The sequence below is a fragment of the Salvelinus namaycush genome, chromosome 23 (assembly GCF_016432855.1).
Source record: "Salvelinus namaycush isolate Seneca chromosome 23, SaNama_1.0, whole genome shotgun sequence".
Lineage (NCBI taxonomy): Eukaryota > Metazoa > Chordata > Actinopteri > Salmoniformes > Salmonidae > Salvelinus > Salvelinus namaycush.
This window is the reverse complement of record NC_052329.1, coordinates 31,707,130-31,730,940: the sequence shown is the minus strand read 5'-3', so window position 1 is coordinate 31,730,940 and position 23,811 is coordinate 31,707,130. Positions and strand designations below refer to the sequence as shown.

Sequence of the window (23,811 nt, the reverse complement as noted above, 5' to 3'; positions counted from 1 at the left end):
GAGTGTGATGCTTTGAAGCGGATATTTACACATACCAAAAGTCAAGGTCTTTCTGCAGAATAAATATTTCTCAAAACATTCCCAGTGTCAAACTCCTCTTCTCTACACATATTCAGTCTGCTGAAAAGGAGGCAACAGAAAGTTAAACGAAATGACAGCATGCACTTAGTTGCTATGATGACATAGCATTGTTATGGAATGACTCAAATCTGATGTTCGGAACAAATAACTGGAAGTCTTTATTGCAAAGTAAATCTACTGTAACTTTTCATTTTAAACAATATTGCAACAAAAACCAGTTGAACAGGCGGAGGAGGGGCTGAAATCCAGTGAGATTGGATCAGTTGCACATCGGGTCAGTTGTACTGTACATAGTCATGTGGAGCCATCGTCAGTTGTATATCGTCATGTGGAGCCACTACAACCAGAAAAAGGGTGAGACACAACAAATCAATATTTATTTAAATGGCTGTCCAGGCCAATGTGGATATGTGCAGAGGTGGAAAAATGTACTCAATTGTCATACTTGAGTAAAAGTATAGATACCTTAATAGAAAGTTACTCAAGTAAAAGTGAAAGTCAGCCAGTAATATACTACTTGAGTAAAAGTCTAAAAGTATTTGGTTTTAAATATAAAGTATAAAAAGTACATGTAATTGCTAAAATATACTTAAGTATAAGTATATATTTTCTTTGTTTTTTTAAATGTATGGACAGCCAGGGGCACAGTCCCACACTCAGACATTATTTACAAAAGATGCATGTGTTTAGTGAGTCCACCAGGTCAGGGGCAGTAGGGATGACCATGTGCTTTCTTGATATGTGCTTGAATTTGTCCATTTTCCTGTGCTGCCAAGCATTCAAAATGTAACAAGCACTTTTGGTTGTCAGGGAAAATGTATGAAGTAGAAAGTGTTGTCGAAAATATAAATAGTAAAGTAAAGCGCAGATACCTTAATTCTGCCGTATTCTGCATGTTTACTAGGCTGTGAGAAATAGAGTAGGTTTGGATCATCTGTCCTGTATGCCCTTACCTGTCTGTAGCTGACTGATATGGTCCCCATTCCCACAATGTCATACATAGTCTTGAAATGTATCTGCGAATGGACAAAACATGATGAATTAGACCAATTAGCCACCCCCCACACACACATTGCATGCTCTTGCATGATAATTATTTTTAAAAATGTAAATCCTATAAGTGCACCCCAAAAGTAACATCTCGACCTCTCCTATTTCTCTTCACTAATTTTAAATCCCACATCAATTAGTCTTCCTAAATTCCTATTTTCAGCCCTTGTTGGACCACACCCTTCTCTACACCTCTGCCCTCACTTACGGATCATGTTGTCCAGTTCCATCAGCAGATAAAGGAAACCGGGGTAACTGATTGTCATGTCCGGCTCCGTGTAGCGCGGGCCAATCAGCTGCAGGACGAAGTCATCCACCGCCATGCCTAGACCAGACCAGACGAACACAGATCAATTCCTGTTCAACCACATCCCCTGCTGTTTCAGCAGTGTAAATGCTGTTGGCATACTGTTCATATGAACCAATAGGGACTGAACATGAAGAGTGGTGTTTTGGTGCCCCCTAAAAGGCACCAATGGAAGCTTGTCATATCATAAGTGTGTCCTACCTGTAGCTTTCAAGGTAGGTGAGACTTCAGGGTACTCCAGCAACTGGGATTTGTTATTGTCAAACGTCATGAATATATCCTTTTGTTAAGTGGAAGATCAAGACCAGCATGACTGAATAATCTTTTCAGACAAATATAATTCAATCACTTCACATGCATCGCAACAGGTCGTGTGATTGAATTAGCTCAGTGACACATGACTGAATCAGAAGTCACAAGTCACTTTAATATTTCCTTTAGCCAATCCAAATTAGACTTCCAAGACACAAAACATGCTTTAGCCAATCAAACTACTGTCCAATCTTCTCATCATTTTGAAAGAACAGAGTGATTGAAATTGTAAACCTTCCACTGACAGACGGTTTAGTATGGTTTAGACCTTATCGTCCATTTACATTTCCTGATCTTGTCCCACAGTGCCTGGAACCCCTGCCAGTCTAGCTGAGCTAACCCCCGACTCTGGGTTGACACTGCAGTCAAGGAAATGGTCCATCAAAAATGCATGACAAAATTAAGGTCTTGGTAGATCAGCAGACCAAGTGAGGTCATGGTGGACAAGTTACCCTACCTTTGTATGTCTATGTACATACATGGCATGTGTGTAACGTTACACATTACATAGCCCTTTTATGGGGGGAGCTATGATCTTCAAACAATCTGCCAAGCCGAGGCATCGCCAGGGGGCACATATGCGCTTAGACCGCTACACCAGAATCTGGCATACATTTAACCTATATTAACATGGCTATTGATCTATATCAATTACTAACCATATAGCCACGCGGAGACATGATATATATATATATATATAGCCACACAGACAAAACATCAGTTAGGAAAAGTTAAAACCTCCTCCTGCAGTGACATCACTTCTTCCTGAATTTTCCCACAGTGGTTATGGCTTATGGAAGACTACTAAATCAGCAGAGGGATTCGTACAGTTCTCCAGAATTTCCAAGATGCATGTGGGCGAGGCAATGTTGTAAAGCGGAAGTGTGTACACAAAAGGTGTGTCTTGGCTCCCATTTATGAGGGAGGATAGTTGTCCATGTTTGGAGCCAAACCCTTACCTCCGTATTTTATGGCCTCTGTTAGCAGGTTGAGAAGCTCCAAAGGTCGACACTCCCCTTTCGTTAGGAGGTTAGAAAAAAGTTTGGAGAGTAATTATTGCGTATCTCAGGCTAGAATAGAAGAGTTTACATGAAACCTACTACATGGAGGTGGTGTTCTCACCTTGTTGCAGTGCTTCTTAAAAGAGCTGTCGTGTGGCTTCAGGAGAGCCGACAGGCGTGGAAAAGAGGTCTGCAACAGGGAGATCCACAGTGAAACACACAGGACCATTTAGTCACATCACAAACACTCAACAGGGGGTGATGGATTGTGGATACTTTGGACTTCAATAGCATGCCATGACTTCTACCTGTGGGGCTTCTATCAGTGCCGGGCTTTTCCTAATATTGAGTTACACACCCCCTATTGCCCTCAAAACAGCTTTATTTCGTCGGGGCATGGACTCTACAAGGTGTCGAAAGAGTTCCACAAGGATGCTGGCCCATGTTGACATCAATGCTTCTCACAGTTGTCATGTTGGCTGGATGTCCTTTGGGAGGTGGACCATTCTTGATACACACGGGAAACTGTTGAGTGTGAAAAACCCAGCAGTGAAGCAGTTCTTGACACACAAACTGGTGGCACTTCAATATTTTGTCTTGCCCATTCACCCCCTGAATGACACACAATCTCAATTGTTCCAAGGCTTAAAAATCCTTCTTTAAACTGTCTCCTCCACTTCATCTACACTGATTGAAGGGGAATTAACAAGTGACATCAATAAGGGATCATAGCTTTCACCTGGATTCACCGGGTCAGTCTATGTCATGGAAAGAGTGGGTGTTCCTCATGTTTTGTAAACTCAGTGTAATTTAGAGAGCCTTTTCTTGACTGAGTGCCCTGATACTTTAACATATATCATAGGTAACTCTTCCTCCAACCTCCAGTCATGGACTGGTCCAGTCACTTTTCTGTCAACACCCACAGAATTAACTCTCCCTGCTGATTGGTCTCCGGGGTGGAGGGGATGATGACATAATGGCTGGGCGCCAGGCGACCGCAAATCACCACCTCCGAGTGCTGATGAGTGGGCGGAGCAAGCTCAGGTCCAGAGAGGACAGGTAAGCACACTCTGAGCATGCCTGGGAAGAGAGGGTTAGATACCGTAGGGTGTACACACATTTCCACACTGAGAAATATGCTGCCACACTCAAATATTCCCTCACTTGTTCCTCTCTTCTTTTCTCTCTCACATTAACTGTGGCTCATTTAAATCTACTCTGGTTGTATTTCCTGTTGGGTGTGTTTGTGTATGTGTGCATACGTTCATGTGCGGGTGTGTGGGTGTACCTTGTAGATATCCAGGCCGATGCCCAGGTGGACTCCTCTAAGTCTCTGGGGCTTCTGCATGAGGGCCACCAGGAAGGAACAGGTCAGCTCAAGGTCACTGGGGTTATTGTCCTCCTCCAACAGGGTCAAGTGGAACTGAGGGTTCTGTCAGAACCAGCCTGGACACATACATATCCAGTACATAAAGATTATGTGCAATATGTACATTACTAACTATGTATGTACAATAAGGCAAACACATGGATATCAATCTATTCTTCTCAGATTATGTATGACCAAATTAATTTTTATGTCATAGTTGTGTGTGTGTGTGTGTGTGTGTGTGTGTGTGTGTGTGTGTGTGTGTGTGTGTGTGTGTGTGTGTGTGTGTGTGTGTGTGTGTGGGTCAGTAGGATTGTGCCTTTTCTTACCTCCTCTGGGAGAACCCCCGGTGGAGATGTGTGGTACCCAGTTCTCGCCCTCTCTCTTTCTTCCCCCTTCTCTCCCCCTCTCTCCCTCTCTCCCTCAGGATGGTGGTGTCAGACTTCCGTCAGAACTTTGTGCAGTTCCATGGTCTCTGTGTGGCGCCTGGCTCGCTCAGGGTCTCCTCACTCAGGTGAAACACCTCCACCGCGTCAAAGTTCTGACGGAAGTCTGACACCGTCGTCCTGAGGGAGAGAGAGGGAGAGAAGGGGGGAGATGGAGAAAGAGAGAGGGGGAGAGACAGACAGAGAGTAAAGGGAGAGAGAGGTTATTAATATATGAGAACAGGTGAAGTATGGCGGCACAAAGTGAGTCTATGAAGGTCCACTTACCGGAACGCCCCGTCCTCCTTCTGAACCCTGTCCAGACGCTTCTGCTCCTCCTCATGGACAACTCCACTCAGGCCTTTGGACAGAAACACTTTGAGGAACCTGCCCCAAGCATGCACACACACGCACGCACAGGACATAGTCTTCACCTGAGGGAGTGGAGGAGTGGGGGAGACAGAGAGTCACCCAACCTGAAAACATATTTGACTATTAAACATAGGAAACCCAACACCACTGTATGTGTGCAGGTTTTGGCTGGTGGCATTTGGACACTATTGGCCTTGGTGTGCAGTCATGAATCTGAGCATGAATTTGACAACAGTGCTTAGTATCCAGCAGAGGGGGTAGTCTTACTTGTTCAATCCCAGTTACAGAGTAGGCATGACTGAACAGGATTACAAACTCATTTCTCTACTCAAGGGGGCCCTGTGGGACGATCAACCCACACACACACAACACATGTCAACCATCACCTAATCCCACTAGTCGTATTGCAGAACTACAGAAAGGTACACACACAAACAGGTTTTCATTTTAATCTCAGAGATGGACATCAACAAACTCCAACGAAATAGTTATTCGCCCATATCTCCTATATACAGGAGTGCAAATTCAACAACCCTTGACAGATAATGACAGCCTAATTAGGTGTGTTTAACATCCAGAGGCTGACCTGGAAGTAAAATCTGCCATTGTAACTTTCCTGGAAGCTCTGCCCATTGGGCACCACCCTCTCCATCAGCGGACGATGCATGGAGAGGGACGCCACCGCAGACAGGAACCAGCAGTCATCTAATCAACAGAGAGCAGGGGAGGACAGAGGGACAGGTAAATGTATATTATATATCACATTCACTTCACTGGGTAAGTAGGTTGATGATGGCCACCTGGCGTTTACTGTACAGTATGTCAGACATTCATTAATGATGTCAAAGCAATTCTGTACTCTTGGGTAGAACTTTGATATCATTGGGAGAAAACTTTGGGTAATAAGGAAACAGATCAACCGCATCACAGTTTATTGTGGTACTGCAATGGCTGGAAACAAGACTAAGGGCTCTATTCAATCAGTAAAGCTGAAGCGTTACATATTCCACAGTAGAAATGAAGGTCATTTCCGATTGGGCAGACATATGCAGTGTTTACGGTGAATGCAGCCTCCAGCAAAGCGGGAACATTGCCTTTAAATTTCAATCCCGCTGTAAAGCTGAACTTCCGCATTGCGGATTGAAAAGGGCCCTAATATGTAAGGAGGCAGGTGGAAAGACACTGCGTCGGGCAACAAACATCTGGCATGTTCCACTTACTCAGAACTCCCTGACACACGTCCATACGTGGTGCTCCATCCACTATGAACTGTGCTGAAGGGCAGATATCCTGGGAGAGGGGAGAGAAAGCAAGACACAACATGCCTCTTAACAAACTTTTAGCTGAGTGTCCCCTTTACTGGGTAAGATGAAGTGGATAACAACATGACAGGGACATAAATCTACTCTGTTTACATAATCTAATGTGGTGTAGAGATTTTAACCCACCGGTCCTCACTGTTGCTTTTATGATTTATGATTGACTGATCACTACTTGGCCTACAACAAATAAACAGAAAAAAGTGCCTAGATCTATGGTGACAGGCGTTTTTGACCCAAGACTCCATCTTCAATGGAGAGTAACAAAGTGAATATAACATGTATACAGTAGGTAAGGACACCTTTGTGTCTTCATGACAAAAAAAACGACCTAACAGACTTGGCTCTGTCCAGTCCAGGGATTGGATGTTCATAATGTATGGGAACAATGTCCAGGGTGGTTTTTTCTTCACATTTAGCCATGACAGCTTGACAATTGGCTAAGCCTTCTGAAGATAAAATCCCTATGACCTAATCTTGCCCTAACACAGTAGTCTTCAATCCAGGGCCTGTATTCATAAAGTGTTGTGCTATGGCAGGGGTATTCATCTCTTACCCTATGAGGTCTGGAGCCTGCTGGTTTTCTGTTCTCTCTGATAATTCATAGCACCCACCTATGATCGTCATTGTAAAGGGTTTAAACAGTTGTTTTCCATGCTTGTTCAATGAACTACAAACAATGACTGAACATGCACCTGTGAAACGGTCGTTAAGACACTAACAGCTTACAGACGGTAGGCAATTAAGGTCACAGTTATGAAAACTTAGGACACTAAAGAGGCCTTTCTATTGACTCTGAAAACCACCAAAAGAAAGATGCCCAGGGTCCCTGCTCATCTGCGTGAACGTGCCTTAGGCATGCTGCAAGGAGGCATGAGGACTGCAGAGGTGGCCAGGGCAATAAATTGCAATGTCCGTACTGTGAGACGCCTAAGACAGCGCTACAGGGAGACAGGACAGACAGCTGATCGTCCTCGCAGTGGCAGACCACATGTAACAACACCTGCACACCTGCACACTGTGAAATGTGTATAGGTGCGGAGCCTTTGTGAAATAGCACAGTTACAAGTGGAAATCAAACTGGATGGACAACAGAAATAGAGGAAGAACTAAGAACAAACAAGAGAGAACTATTATAAAGTAGACTGTGTCTGTAAAATGTGTATAAGATGTATAAATTGAAGGTAAAAACAGAAATGTTTATCAGTTTACTCCAATTGGGGGATCGGTGGTAGGGTTTGCGGGGAATAATAATAAAGGTATACTCTTTAAAAAAGTATGTATGTCTATATAGGTATGTGTATGTATATATGTGTATATGTATGCATACGTGTATGGATATATATATTTACCCAAAAAAATATGGGGGATTGGAAATGATGCAGACAATTACATTGGAAGCAACATTCTTTCCGCAATATTAAGCTGATCCACCCCTAAAAAAAAAACTAAAAAAAAACAACAACACCTGCACAGGATCGATACATCTAAACATCACACCTGCGGGACAGGTACAGGATGGCAATAGGCTGAGAGAGGCTGGACTGAGGGCTTGTAGGCCTGTTGTAAGGCAGGTCCTCACCAGACATCACTGGCAACAACGTCGCCTACGGGCACAAACCCACTGTCGCTGGACCAGACAGGACTGGCAAAAAGTGCTCTTCACTGACGAGTCGCGGTTTTGTCACACCAGGGGTGATGGTCGGATTCGCGTTTATCGTCGAAGGAATGAGCGTTACACCGAGGCCTGTACTCTGGAGCGAGATTGATTTGGAGGTGGAGGGTCCGTCATGGTTTGGGGCGGTGTGTCACAGCATCATCGGACTGAACTTGTTGTCATTGCAGGCAATCTCAACGCTGTGCGTTACAGGGATGACATCCTCCTCCCTCATGTGGTACGCTTCCTGTAGGCTCATCCTGACATGACCCTCCAGCATGACAATGCCACCAGCCATACTGCTCGTTCTGTGCGTGATTTCCTGCAAGACAGGAATGTCAGTGTCCTGCCATGGCCAGCGAAGAGCCCGGATCTCAATCCCACTGAGCACGTCTGGAACCTGTTGGATCGGAGGGTGAGGGCTAGGGCCATTCTCCACAAAAATGTCCGGGAACTTGCAGGTGCCTTGGTGAAAGAGTGGGTTAACATCACACAGCAAGAACTGGTAAATCTGGTGCAGTCCATGAGGAGGAGATGCACTGTAGTACTTAATGCAGCTGGTGGCCACACCAGATACTGACTGTTACTTTTGATTTTGAACCAGTCTTGTTCAGGGACACATTATTCAATTTCTGTTAGTCACATGTCTGTGGAACTTGTTCCGTTTATGTCTCAGTTGTTGAATCTTATGTTCCTACAAATATTTACACATGTTAAGTTTGCTGAAAATAAATGCAGTTGACAGTGAGAGGACGTTTATTTTTTTCTGAGTTTATATGCATCTGTGGGTGTATTGTTATGGCTGTTGTCAGTACATGCATGATTCTTAGCACGTCTATAAGACCTTGAAGATTACTACAGTATATGACACACCCCTCAAAACTTGCATTGAAAATAACTGTCCAGGCGAGACATACGTCTACCCGTTGTCAATGCAAAAATATATCACTGTGTTTTGTGATTATACAGAACACGGTATGTCCGATGGTTTGATTCATACACTTTTGTAAGAGAGATAGGTTTCCATTTAAATTGAGTATTTTCAGTAATGAATTAGTATATTTTTCAGCTTTAACTGTTATAACAATGTCATACTGAGCTACCTTAGGGTGTCTCCATTCCATCGCAGGTTGAAGAGACATATCTCCCATTGGAAACTCATGGTCCACGAACCCATCATCCATTGAAATACCACCGTTAAGGTTGATGAAGAACTGGAGAAGGATTGTCAGCGAGAAGTGACGATTGTCACCGTTTGGAGGTAAATGAGCTTCCGAGATCTTCCGTTGTTGCCTCTGCTGAACCTATTTCTGAGACCGGAGTCATTACTGTCGCAATTATTTCTGTATGTCCTTACAAAACTAATAGCCTGTTTGTTGTAGAGTTAAAAGTGTGCAACGAAACCCTACAACTTTTTGAAAGCAATTGCTTTATCCACTTTTCCAGGAGTTACCTTTACCAACTTTTCTATCCATGAACCAATTTACCTTGTCAAATGGCCATTGACCACACCCTCAATACTGCACAGTAGCTCACCTGTGCAGCTTCCCGAAAGTTGAGTCGCTTATGTGCGCACTTCGCAGTCCCATGATTCTTAAGTCATTGCATGATGCCCCCAAGTCATATACACTAAACAAAATTATAAAACACATGTAAAGTGTTGGTCCCATGTTTCATGAGCTGAAATAAAAGATCCCAGAAATGTTTCATACGCACAAAAAGCTTATTTCTCTCAAAGTTTGAGCACAAATTTGTTTACATCCTGTTAGTGAGCATTTCCTATTTAACAAGATAATCGATACACCATACAGTTGTGGCATAAAGAAGCTGATTAAACAGCATGATCGTTACACAGGTGCACCTTGTGCTGGGGACAATAAAAGGCCACTAAAATGTGCAGTTGTCACAACACAATGCCACAGATGTCTCAAGTTGAGGGTGTGTGCAATTTGCATGCTGACTGCAGGAAGTCCACCAGAGGTGTTGCCAGAGAATTTAATGTTAATTTCTACCATAAACCGCCTCCCAACGTCCTTTTAGAGAACTTGGCAGTACGTTCAACCGGCCTCACAACCACTGAAGAGGAATGGGCCAACATACCACAATCAACAGCCTGATCAACTCTACGCGAAGGAGATGTTGCGCTGCATGAGGGACATGGTGGTCCCACCAGATACGGACAGGTTCTGATCCACGCCCCTACTTTTTTTTGTTTTAAGTATCTGTAACCAACACATCTGTATTCCCAGTCGTGAAATATATAGATTAGGGCCTAATGAATTGATTTCAATTAACTGATGTCCTTATTTGAACTGTAACTCAGTAAAATCTTTGAAATTGTTGCATGTTGCGTTTATATTTTTGTTCAGTGTAACTTTTCATAAATTAGACTAAGGAATGTTTGTGAAGTTGTGACAAATGATAATTAGGCCTCACATGCAAAAATGTAGATGATTTCTTGTCCCCACAATGATAGTGTTAATTTACTAACATGCCAAGTCAAAGATTAAATAGCACTCTCCTTAGGCACACCCACATGTTATCACAGGTTAAAATAAATTTAAAAATCCTTTCCTGGAATGGACTTAAAAAGGTTAACAACACAGAGTAGTTCAATGTAATCAGTGAAAAGATCAGCACACTTTGGGCCTGAGTATGAATGGATAATTAACATTTATTGTGAAACGCTGGTTTGTGGTATATGTATTTCTGTCTGGTTGAATTTTTTTGGTGCATTCGGAGTGTTTGTGCAGATGTGTCTGGATATCACTGAGAAGTGGCCATGATGCTGGATACACCTGTGGAAGAGGGACAGAAACAAAGGAAAACACAGGAGAGTAAAGGGGGAGAGGAAGACAGAGGAGAAAACAAAGAATGTCAACAAAATTGTATTTCCATGAAAAGTCTTAGGTTACATAAAGCTACACTGACAAGGGGGAGGGGGTGGAAGGAAGTTGAACTTTGAAAATGTATGCTAAAAGTGACTACAGACAGACAAAACGACATCACTGGACACCAGCAAACAAGACAAGGAAACACTCACTCTCAAAGTCAATCTTTTCAACAATGTTCTTGGGCTTGACGCTCTCCTCCTGGTTAAAGATGAAGATCTGCCCTTCCTCGTTCTCCGTCCACCCGTACTTGCTCATCCACACCTTCACCTGTGTGTCTGTATGGGGAGCAGGAAGTCAACTGAGCAGGGGGAAGTGGGATATGACTTAGATACTTAACAGTCACAAAGAAAGAAAATCAATAGGACAGCACTCTCCAAAAGATATACATTTGAAATGAATGGCCTTACCAAGGGGGTCACCCAGCATCTCAGCCAGAAGTCGATGCTCAATGTTCTGGTATGTGATTCCAACCACATGGCAGATAACTGTGGAGAGAGCAGCAGTTAAACAAGCTATCATCACGTTTTTAATTACAATATTATGCAGTCGGCAACTAAACTTGATTTCCAAATATTCTACTCACACTTGCGCACGGAGTCCTCAAAGCCTGTGATGCCGTCAATGAATTCCCTGTTCTCCTCCAGACTGGACTGTTGTGACAGACACAAAGGAATGAGTACCATACAATCATACCATCAGAACTGGAGGTCACATTTCATAAAGATGTAATGAAGTCATGATCGGGGTTGTCTATTAGCACAGCCATCCATTCCCAGCTCAAGTCACAATGTACAGTCATGCTTTAACCTCAACGTTCTGTTTGGAACCGCTCCATGTCAGGATATGATCCCAAAAAATGATCTAACAATGACTGGAAAGTTGAGTGAAATGAGCAGGGCAAAAGGCTGGTGAAACAAAAAGACAGAGACAAACAGGGATATGTAATGTGTATACCCAGAAGGACTGGAAATGGCAGGTCTCCAGGAGGTTCCCCAGGTACAGGATCTGCCTAATGGGGCGCTCCTCCTGTTGCTTCACTCTAGTCAAGGAAAGGCACCACACACAGCGCAAACAACTGGCTACATATGACTAATGTCCACACCATTACTCCAACACAAACCCCAGAAAACAACAATCAACCAAAACAAATTATAGGCTTGGGCGGTATACAAATTGCCATACCGACCTTGGGCAATACCAGGTATTCTCTAATACCAGCACTGAACACAAGGGGTGCTATTTTCAAACCCCAATGAGCCTTTGTAATCCGAAGGTTAGCAATGCTAACAAGTACATGAACGCTAACGAGTGCTTTGCAAACATTTTATACACACACACACATAACCTTTATTTAACCAGGTAGGCTAGTTGAGAACAAGTTCTCATTTACAACTGCAACCTGGCCAAGATAAAGCAAAATAGTGCGACAAAAACAACAGAGTTGCACATAAACTAACAGTCAATAACACAATAGAAAATAAAAATAGAAAAATCTATGTACAGTGTGTGCAAATGTAAAAGAGTAGGGAGGTAGGCAATAAATTGGCCATAGAGGCTAAATAATTAAAATGTTGCATTAATACTGGAGTGATAGATGTGCAGATGATGATGTGCAAGTAGAGATACTGGGGTGCAAGAGGGCAAGTAATAATATGGGGATGAGGTAGTCGGGTGTGCTATATACAGATTGGCTGTGTACAGGTACAGTGATGGGTAAGTTGCTCAGACAGCTAATGCTTAAAGTTAGAGAGGGAGATAAGACTCAAGCTTCAGAGATTTTTGCAATTCGTTTCAGTCATTGACAGCAGAGAACTGGAAGGAAAGGAAGCCAAAGGAAGTGTTGGCTTTGGGGGTGACCAGTGCAATATACCTGCAGGAGCGGGTGTATTACCTAGCAAAGACTTATAGATGACCTGGAGCCAGTGGGTTTGGCGACGGATATGTAGTGAGGGCCAGCCAACGAGAACATACAGGTCGAAGTGGTGAGTAGTATATGGTGCTTTGGTGACAAAACGGATGGCACGGTGATAGACTACATCCAATTTGCTGAGTGTTGGAGGCTATTTTGTAAATGACATAGCCGAAGTCAAGGATTGGTAGGATAGTTAATTCTACGAGGGTATGTTTGGCAGCATGAGTGAATGAGGCTTTGTTGTGAAATAGGAAGCCGATTCTAGATTTAATTTTGGATTGGAGATGTTTAATGTGAGTCTGGAAGGAGAGTTTATAGTCTAGCCAGACACCTAGGTATTGGTAGTTGTCCACATATTCTAGGTCAGAACCGTCCAGAGCAGTGATGCTAGTCGGGCGGGAGGGTGCGGGCAGCGATCGGTTTAAGAGCATGCACTTAGATTTACTAACATTTAAAAGCAGTTGGAGGCCACGGAAGGAGTATTGTATGGCATTGAAGCTCGTTTGGAGGTTTGTTAGCACAGTATCCAAAGAAGGGCCAGATGTATAGAGAATCACCAGCAGCAAGAGCGACATCATTGATGTATACAGAGAAAAGAGTCAGCCTGAGAATTGAACCCTGTGGCACACCCATAGAGACTGCCAGAGGTCTGGACAACAGGCCCTCCGATTTGACATACTGAACTCTTTCTGAGAAGTAGTTGGTGAACCAGGCGAGGCAGTCATTTGAGAAGACAAGGCTGTTGAGTCTGCCAATAAGAATACGGTGATCGACAGAGTCGAAAGCCTTGGCCAGGTCGATGAAGACGGCTGCACAGTACTGTCTCTTATCGATGGAGGTTATCGTTTAGGACCTTGAGCGTGGCTGAGGTGCACCCATGACCAGCTCGGAAACCAGATTGCATAGCGGAGAATGTATGGCGGGATTCGAAATGGTCAGTGATCTGTTTGTTAACTTGGCTTTCGAAGACCTTAGAAAGGTAGGGTAGGATAGATATAGGTCTGTAGCAGTTAGGGTCTAGAGTGTCTCCCCCTTTGAAGAGGGGGATGACCACGGCAGCTTTCCAATCTTCGGGGATCTCAGACGATACGAAAGAGGTTGAATAGGCTAGTTAGGCTAGGGTTGCAACAATTTTGGCTGATCATTTTAGAAAGAGAGGGTCCAAATTGTCTAGCCCAGCTGATTTGTAGGGATCCAGATTTTGCAGCTCTTTCAGAACATCAGCTGTCTGGATTTGGGTGAAGGAGAAGCGGCGGGGGACAAGTTACTGCAGGGGGTGCTGAGATGTTGGCCGGGGATGGGGTAGCCAGGTGGAAAGCATGGCCAGCCGTAGAAAAATGCTTATTGAAATGATTGATTATCGTAGATTTAAATCGGTGGTGACAGTGTTTCCTAGCCTCAGTGCAGTGGGCAGCTGGGAGGAGGTGTTATTATTCTCCATGGACTTTACAGTGTCCCAAAACTTTTCGGAATTAGTGCTACAGGAAGCAAATTTCTGTTTGAAAAAGCTAGCCTTAGCTTTCCTAACTGACTGAGTATATTGGTTATTCGATGCTAATTCAGAATGCCACAGGATGAGATCCTGGTTGAAGACAGCAGAGGTGTATTTAGAGGGTACATTGGTCAGGATGATATCTAAGAGGGTGCCCATGGTTACGGATTTAGGGTTTTACCTTGTAGGTTCCTTTATTATTTGTGTGAGATTGAGGGCATCAGGTTTAGATTGTAGGATGGCCGGGGTGTTAAGCATGTCCCAGTTTAGGTCACCTAACAGTACGAACTCTGAAGATAGATGGGGGGGGGGGGTCAATTCACATATGGTGTCCAGGGCACAGCTGGGGGCTGAAGGGGGTCTATAACAAGCGGCAACGGTGAGAGACTTGTTTCTGGAAAGGTCGATTTTAAAAGTAGAAGCTCGAATTGTTTGGGCAAAGACCTGGATAGTATGACAGAACTCTGCAGGCTAACTCCGCCCCCTTTGACAGTTCTATCTTGTCGGAAAATGTTATAGTTAGGGATGGAAATTTCAGGATTTTTGGTGGCCTTCCTAAGCCAGGATTCAGACACGGGCTAGGACATCCAGGTTGGCAGAGTGTGCTAAAGCAGTGAATAAAACAAACTTAGGGAGGAGGCTTCTAATGTTAACATGCTTGAAACCAATGCTTGTACGGTTACAGAAGTCAACAAATGAGAGCGCCTGGGGAATGGGAGTGATGCTGGGGGCTGCAGGGCCTGTGAACCTCTACATCACCAGAGGAACAGAGGAGGAGTAGGATAAGGGTACGGCTAAAGGCTAAAATAACTGGTCGTCTAGTGCGTTCGGAACAGAGAGTAAAAGGAGCAGATTTCTGGGCGCGGAAGAAAAGAGTCAAGGCATAATGTACCGTATGGTAGGATGAGAGTACAGTGGAGGTAAGCCTAGGCATTGAGTGACAATGAGAGAGGTTTTGTCTCTAGAGGCACCATTTAAGCCAAGTGAGGTCACTGCATGTGTGGGGGGTGGAACAAAAGGGCTAGCTAAGGCATATTGAGCAGGGCTGGAGGCTCTACAGTGAAATAAGACAAAAATCACAAACCAAAACAGCAAGACACGGCATATTGACATTAGAGAGAGGCATATGTAGCCGAGTGATCATTGGGTCCACTGAGTAGCTAGGCGAGCTGGAGACAAGGCGATTCAGACAGCTAGCAGGCCGTGGCTAGCAGATGGGCCTCAGGGGGAGGTCGCAATGGGAGAGCCTGTTGAAACCCCTCGGATGGTTACGTTGGCAGACCAGTTGTGATAGATCGGAGGGGCTCCGTGTCGGCAGCAAAGGGTCCAGGCCAATTGGCAAAAGAGGTAATTGAAGCCCAGGAATTGTCTGATGGATTTCTTCGGCTAGCCGGAAGATGGGCCTAGCTCGAGGCTAGCTCCAGGCTAACTGGTGCTTGCTTCGGGACAGAGACGTTAGCCAGGAGTAGCCATTCGGATAGCAGCTAGCTAGCTGTGATGATCCGGAGTAAAGGTTCAGAGCTTGCAGTAGGAATCCGGAGATGTGGTAGAGAAAAGCAGTCCGATATGCTCTGGGTTGATATCGCGCTATGCAGACTGGCAGGAATTGACCGGGCTGAGGCTGGCAGATGTCCAAGTTAATGGTGATGACCGCTTTTTATTTTTTTAATTTATTTACATTGAATTTAACCTAATTTAACTAGGCAAATCAGTTAAGAACAAATTCTTATTTACAATGACGGCCTACACCGGACGACACTGGGCCAATTGTGCGCCGCCCTATGGGACTCCCAATCACAGCCGGCTGTGATACAGCCTGGAATCGAACCATGGTCTGTAGTGACGCCTCTAGCACTGAGATGCAGTGCCTTAGACCGCTGCGTCACTCGGAAGCCCAAATTAGTAAACCAAATGCACAATTAGAGCATTTAGCACATTTTAGACAGTTAACTTATTAGTTATAAGATATCTAGCTGGCAAACATTTAGTTGTGAATTCCATACTGTAACTAGATCAGCTGTCGCATGCTGCACAACAGCGATTGACTCACAAGGCTCCGGTCTCTCATCGTTGTGTAATTGTAAAACAAACAACACATGACTGGGGACTACCGGTAAGTTTCATAATGAAAACTTGACAGGTGAAATGAAGAACACAATCTTCTTTATCTCCTAACGTATTGCACAAGTTGACCGCAGGTATTTACTTAAGTAGCTACAAATATTCATATAAAACATTTAAAATAAATAGTTCACGGCATTGAAAAAAACACCCCGTGGGCATTTCCAAATACCCCGGGAATACAGTATACCTTAACCCACTGTTCCTAGGTCGTCATTGTAAATAACAATTTTTTCTTAACTGACTTGCCTAGTTAAATAAAGATTTTATAAAATACCGCCCATGCCTAAATAATTGTCAATGGTTTTAATGACAGGGAGTACAGAAGTGGACAAATTGTACTTGTTGCAGGATTATACTACTAGATTATACTGAGCACCAAAAGGATACGTGTGTCTGGTCAATCATGCACTTGCACAGAGTAAAGTCTGTGTGTGGTAGGTTGGTCAGGGCCTTGAGCAGAATCTGCGACGTCACTGTGACCTGGAAGTAGGCAGGGTTGAACTGGTACCTACAGGAACAAGAACAGCATCTCTTACTGATATAGCCATGAGTGGTGTTCTGCTAGCCCAAGAATCATAGGTAGACTGGCTCTGGCAGCCAAAATGGCGAAATACACCATCTACATGTGAATCAGTTCTCATTATGATACTGTTCTATAAACAAAGCCCTTTACCTTCATATCACATAAAAATAATTTCACAAATGCTAAAATACACACACTGTTAAAAACTTATTTGGGACTGGGGGGCAGTATTGAGTAGCTTGGATGAATAAGGTGCCCAGAGTAAACTGCCTGCTACTCAGGCCCAAAAGCTAGAATATGCATATATGCATATATATTAGTAGATTTGGATAGAAAACACTCTGAAGTTTCTAAAACTGTTTGAATGATGTCTGTGAGTATAACAGAACTCATATGGCAGGCAAAAACCTGAGAAAAAACAACAACCAGGAAGTGGGAAATCTGAGGTTTAGTTTTTCAAGTGATTGCCTATCCAATATACAGTGTTTATGGGGTCATATTGCACTTCCTAAGGCATCCACTAGATGTCACCAGTCTTTAGAACTTTGTTTCAGGCTTCTACTATGAAGGGATGCCGAATAAGAGCTGTTTGAATCAGGGGTCTGGTAGAATGCCATGAGCTAAGTCACGCGCGCCGCCGTGAGAGCGAGCTCCGTTCCTTTTCATTTCTAAAGACAAAGGAATTGTCCGGTTGGAATATTATTGAAGATTTATGATAAAAACATCCTAAAGATTGATTATATACATCGTTTGACATGTTTCTACGAAGTGTAATGGAACTGTTTTGACTTTGTCTGAACTAAGTGCCCGCGCCTTGTGAATTTGGATTTGTGAACAAAAAGGAGGTATTTGGACATAAATGATGGACTTTAAAATTTATTGTGGAACTAGGATTCATTCCGATGAAGATCAAAGGTAAGTGAATATTTATAACGCTATTTCTGAGTTTTGTGACACCTCTCCTTGGTTGGAAAATGGCTGTATGTTTTTCTGTGGCTACGCGCTGACCTAACATCATTTCATGTTCTTTTACCGTAAAACTTTATTGAAATCTGACACAGCGGTTGCATTAAGGAGAAGTTTATCTTTAATTGTGTGTTTAACACTTGTATCTTTCATCAATGTTTATGATGAGTATTTCTGTAATTTGATGGCTCTCTGCACTTTCACCAGATGTTTGTTTGAGATAATGCATTTCTAAACATAAAGCACCAATTTCAAATGAGGTTTTTGGACATAAAGATGAACTTTATCGAACAAAACACACATTTATTGTCTAACATGGAGTCCTGGGAGTGCCATCCAGTGAAGATCAAAGGTTAGTGATTAATTTTAACGCTATTTCTGTCTTTTGTGACACCTCTCCTTCTTTGGAAAATGGCTGTATGTTTTTCTGTGGCTAGGCGCTGACCTAACATAATCCAAAGGTGTTCCTTCGCCGTAAAGCCTTTTTGAAATCAGACACTGTGGCTGGATTAACAAGAAGTTTATCTTTAAAAGGGTGTATAATACTTGTATGTTTGAGGAATTTTAATTATGAGATTTGTTGTTTTGAATTTGGCACCCTGCAATTTCACTGGCTGTTGGCGAGGTGGGACACTACCATCCCACATATCTCAGAGAAGTTAAAATAGGTTATCACAGTCTCAGCCAACATTATTTTTCAGACTCGGAGATGTAGTCTACGAATATTAGCACAGTGTAAACCTAGCTCATTGGCGCGAGCAGCTGCGTCTCTCGCACTGTACACAGTTATCTGACTTGTAGATCAATGTCATACATGCACAACAGTTTGATAGGTTGAAGGAGAGGACGCATCTGATCAGCCACAACAGATTAGAGTTATTTTGGGAATAAGGCAGATTTTTTTATTTGAATCGGGTTTCTTACCAATGGATGTTCCATTTGGATCGATTTGGGCTCCCGCAGACTGATGCACTTGCATCTTAAACATTTGAACCGGCGACTGATGATTATCAGTGTACCATTACATCACTACTAGATAGCTAATTAGCACAGGTGGTCAACCTCTGTCTTGTGAAAACACGCAATGTTATGGAGATATGGCCGTGTGGGAACCCTATCAAGGTGTATCAATATATTGAATATTATTTCTTGTTGATATGAAAGATAAGGTCCTTATGCTCCCAAAACAGTACCGCAAGCGACGCCTGCTCATTTTCTTATTGAGCGCAGGGGCTCTTAACAAAACCCCTGTACAGAAGATGCCTTTGTCCAATGACTCAAATGTGTAATGTAATGGAACAGAGTTATGATCAAGGGCTACCTACCACCTAGCAAGAAAATGGAACTACATAAGTTAACTATTTTTTACAGGCCTAACAAACGTGACAGTAGTCAGACAGGCAGAGGTAGGGTGACTCACAATTTGAGGATAGCCAAATTGGCCTCTAGGTCGTAGGCATTTTCTTTAACTTGTGTTTCCACGTAGCGTTCCAATGTTGCCAGGTTCTCTGGGTTGTATCTGAAAGAGATCATAAACAATGTAACATTAAGGGCATGGATTCAACAGATAGCCGACACAACTAGCTAACTACTTGAACTACAACACGTTGTGCAAAAACTTGCAGAGATCCAATCAATCTGCATTACAACCAACGAGCTGTCAAATAATGTTGTTGTGCTAACTAACGTTAGCTTAAAGTTTACCGGTACAAGCAGTTGTACCTTGCTAGCTAACGCGTACAAGTTACATTAGGTAAACCAAAGGTTTGTGACACCTGCACGTCGTTAGATATGTCTAATAAATTAAACAGATAACCAACTTTCTGCATAATTTCAAACAATCACATGTTGCTAACATTACGTAGCAGCAGGTAGCTAGCAAACAATGGGCTAGCTAAGATAGTATTTATCAAACAAGTCTCCATACCTATCAATTCCTCGTAAGAGCTTTCCCACGTTAGCTCTCATCTGCTCGAATGATGACGCCATTTGGTCCAAACTCTTATTGCGGTCTTTCTGATTCTAAAATCTAAGACATCCGCACGTGGACCGAAAAGAGAGCGAGCGGAGGGAGAAAAGGACGAAAAGGGCTGAGATGACGTGACGTAAACGGGAAGTTGGATTACTGACGGACCACAGGACATGTCTCTGAAACATGCATTAGAGACAGCCTAAATCAACAGATCAGTATGTTTCATTTGTGAGCATATAGACGAATGGCCAAATATATGCACTATATTACAATTGACAAACGTTTCGAATGACGTGAATGTACCGAGGAGCGTAAATGTGATGGTTTTACTTCCACTATTTTCAATAGACTGAAACCACATTGGTTCAAATAACTTGGTTCCTACGCAAACAAAATGACAGATGCGTGGTAATTTCACTGCCTTCTATTGTTGTGATGGAGTATGAACTAGGAAGATAAATATGTTGGTTGCTGTAAAATCAGTAGATGTATTATTGTTCTCACATTGTAATATGCTCTATAGTTGTAATGTTGTGGTAATTAGCGAACAGAATTACCACTAGAGCAGGGATCAGCAACTAGATTCATCCGCGGGCCGATTTTCTTCCTGAGCGGATGGTCGGGGGTCCGGAACATAATTACAAGTCATTTGTAGACTGCAATTTGACCGCAATAATCCCAAACATATATAATATTTGACAAAAACATAATTACGATCACATGTTGCTCTCTATTTTGCGTGAAAATACTTGGGAACAGATTTCCAAAATTAAAATTACATGGAGTTGATTTCCTGGTGTTTTTCATGTCCAACAATGAAAAAAAATTGCTCAGAAAACTTGGGGGGCCAAATAAAACCACCAGTTGGGGAATCCTGCCCTAGGGAATGTGGTATGTGACACAACGCCTATGCCGTATGCAACAGTTATATATTTTTCAGTGGTAATGTGTGGTTTCTAGGGGACTGCACAAGTGCAAGACATTACTTCCATTTATGGCCAATTCTCATTATAAAGTGAGATGTCTATTATCAGTTAGTGCACACTGTTGTATGCATACCACAACTAACGCCATATAGTCTCATTTTAAACCTGATCATCAGCCATGTCATCCCCTACACCTTAATTAACCTTCATTTGAACAACAGAAGGGCATCTGAGGTTGCTTGCTATATGCCTACACTATATATATATATATAAAAGTATGTTTACACCCCTTCAAATTAGTGGATTCGGCTATTTCAGCCACACCGTTGCTGACAGGTGTATAAAATCGAGCACACAGCCATGCAATCTCCATAGACAAACATTGGCAGTAGAATGGCCTTACTGAAGAGCTCAGTGACTTTCAACGTGGCACCGTCCTAGGATGTCACCTTTCAAATAAGTCAGTTCATCACATTTCTGCCCTGCTAGAGCTGCCCCGGTCAACTGTAAATGCTGTTATTGTGAAGTGGAAACATCTAGGAGCAACAACGGCTCAGCCGCGAAGTGGTAGGCCACACAAGCTCACAGAACGGGACTGCAAAATGCTGAAGCGCACAGCGCGTAAAAATCGTCTCCTCGGTTGCAACACTACCGAGTTCCAAACTGGAAGCAAAGTTAGCAAAATAACTGTTCGTCTGGAGCTTCATTAAATGGGTTTCCATGGTCGAGCAGTCGCACACAAGCCTAAGATCACCATGCGCAATGCCAAGCGTCGGCTAGAGTGGTGTAAAGCTCACCGCCATTGGACTCTAAAGTGATGAATCACGCTTCACCATCTGGCAGTTTGACGGACGAATCTGGGTTTGGCAGATGCTAGGAGAACGCTACCTGTCCCAATGCATAGTGCCAACTGTAAAGTTTGGTGTAGGAGGAATAATGGTCTGGGGCTGTTTTTCATGGTTCGGGCTAGGCCCCTTAGTTCCAGTAAAGGGACATTTTAATGCTACAGCATACAATTATATTCTAGACAATTCTGTGCTTCCAACTTTGTGGCAACAGTTTGGGGAAGCCCTTTCCTGTTTCAGCAGGACAATGCCCCCATTCACAAAGTGAGGTCCATACAGAAATGCTTTGTCGAGATCGGTGTGGAAGAACTTAACTGGCCTGCACAGAGCCCTGTCCTCAACCCCATCAAACACCTTTGGGATGAATTGGAACTCCGACTCCGCCAGGCCTAATCACCCAACATCAGTGCCCGTCCTCACTAATGCTCTTGTGGCTGAATGAAATCGAGTGAAAAGCCTTCCCAGAAGAGTGGAGGCTGTTATAGCAGCAAAGGGGGACCAACTCCATATTAATGCCCATGATTTTGAAATGAGATGTTCGACGAGCATACTTTAGTGTACGTCTAACACCAGTGGTTGTTTGTGCTATGGCTTTTGACAGACACACTGTGGGCGTGCTTGTATGCTCAGACAGGGGGTGGCAAAGACCGGGCAGGGGGCGGGGTGTTAAATGTCAGACTTTTCTAAATGAATGATATGGGACAACTAATGCAAAATGTGTGCACTCACTCGTCTACAACACAATAGTTAATTAAATGGTTACCTGGACTACAGTGCATTCTGAAAATATTCAGAACCCTTCTCTTTTTCCACATTTTGTTACGATACAGCCTTATTCTAAAATGGATTAAATAAAAATAAAATCTTCATCAATCTACATACAATACCCCATTGTGACAAAGCGAAAACAGGTTTAGACATTTTTGCAAATGTATATAAAAAAAAACAGAAATACCTTATTCACATAAGTATTCATACCCTTTGCTATGAGACTCGAAATTGAGCTCAGGTGCATCCTGTTTCCATTGATCATCCTTGAGATGTTACTACAACTTGATTAGAGAACACCTGTAAATTCAATTGATTGGACATGATTTGGAAAGGCAAACGCCTGTCTATATAATGTCCCACAGTTGACAGTGCACGTCAGAGCGAAAACCAAGCCATGAAGTCGAAGGAATTGTCCGTAGAGCTCTGAGACAGGATTGTGTCGAGGCACAGATCTGAGAAAGGGTTCCAAAAATATTCTGCAGAATGTCCAGGCTCTGGCTGGGCCACTCAAGGACATTGAGAGACTTGTCCCGAAGCCACTCCTGCGTTGTCTTGGCTGTGTGCTTAGGGTCGTTGTCCTGTTGGAAGGTGAACCTTCACCCCAGTCTGATGTCCTGAGCGCTCTGGAGCTGGTTTTCATCAAGGATCTCTGTACTTTGCTCCGTTCATCTTTCCCTCGATCCTAACTAGTTTCCCAGTCCCTGCCACTGAAAAACGTTCCCCACATGCTTCAACGTAGCGATGGTGGCAGGTTTCCTCCAGACGTGACGCTTGGCATTTAGGCCAAAGAGATCAATCATGGTTTCATCAGACCAGAGAATCTTGTTTCTCATGGTCTGAGAGTCCTTTAGGTGCCTTTTGGCAAACTCCAAGCGGGCTGTAATGTGCCTTTTTACGGAGGAGTGGCTTCCGTCTGGCCACTCTGCCATAAAGGCCTGATTGGTGGAGTGCTGTAGAGATGGTTGTTCTTCTGGAAGGTTCTCCCATCTCCACAGAGGAACTCTGGAGCACTGTCAGTGTGAGCTTCGGGTTCTTGGTCACCTCCTTGACCAAGCCTCTTCTCCCCCGATTTCTCAGTTTGGCTGGGGCGGCCAGCTCTAGGTTGAGTCTTTGTGGTTCCAAACTTCTTCCATTTAAGAATGATTGAGGCCACTGTTCTTGGGGCCCTTCAATGCTGCAGAAATGTTTTGGTATCCTTCCCAGATCTGTGCCTCGACACAATCCTGTCTCAGAGCGCTACGAACAATTCCTTCGTAGGAATTGACCTCATAGCCTGGTTTTCGCTCTGAAATGCACTGTCAACTGTGGGACCTTATATAGGCAGGTGTGTGCCTTTCCAAATCCTGGCCAATCAATTGAATTTACCACAGGTGGACTCCAATCAAGTTGTAGAAACATCTCGAGGATGATCAATGGAAACGATGCACCTGAGCTCAATTTTGAGTCTCATAGGATATGAATACTTAAGTAAATAAGGTATTTCAGTTTTTCAT

At 43.4% G+C, this 23,811-nt stretch overlaps 1 protein-coding gene and 1 long non-coding RNA gene across 2 annotated transcripts; both read right to left on the bottom strand.

Annotated features, from left to right (window-relative positions):
* Positions 1–221: 221 nt before the first annotated feature.
* On the bottom strand, positions 222–1,505 carry LOC120018483. Its single transcript, XR_005472234.1, has 3 exons — positions 1,340–1,505; positions 1,035–1,097; positions 222–418 (listed from the first exon to the last, which is right to left on the bottom strand). It is a non-coding gene; the product is annotated as an uncharacterized LOC120018483 (long non-coding RNA).
* A 9,037-nt stretch (positions 1,506–10,542) lies between these two features.
* LOC120018790 (eukaryotic translation initiation factor 3 subunit K) lies at positions 10,543–19,894 on the bottom strand. The gene is made up of 8 exons (XM_038962001.1): positions 19,732–19,894; positions 19,225–19,323; positions 16,703–16,823; positions 11,742–11,819; positions 11,371–11,437; positions 11,195–11,272; positions 10,937–11,062; positions 10,543–10,691 (listed from the first exon to the last, which is right to left on the bottom strand). The coding sequence occupies exons 1-8, from the start codon at positions 19,791–19,793 to the stop codon at positions 10,660–10,662; spliced, it is 663 nt and encodes a 220-aa protein (XP_038817929.1). The 5' UTR covers positions 19,794–19,894; the 3' UTR covers positions 10,543–10,659.
* Positions 19,895–23,811: the final 3,917 nt, after the last annotated feature.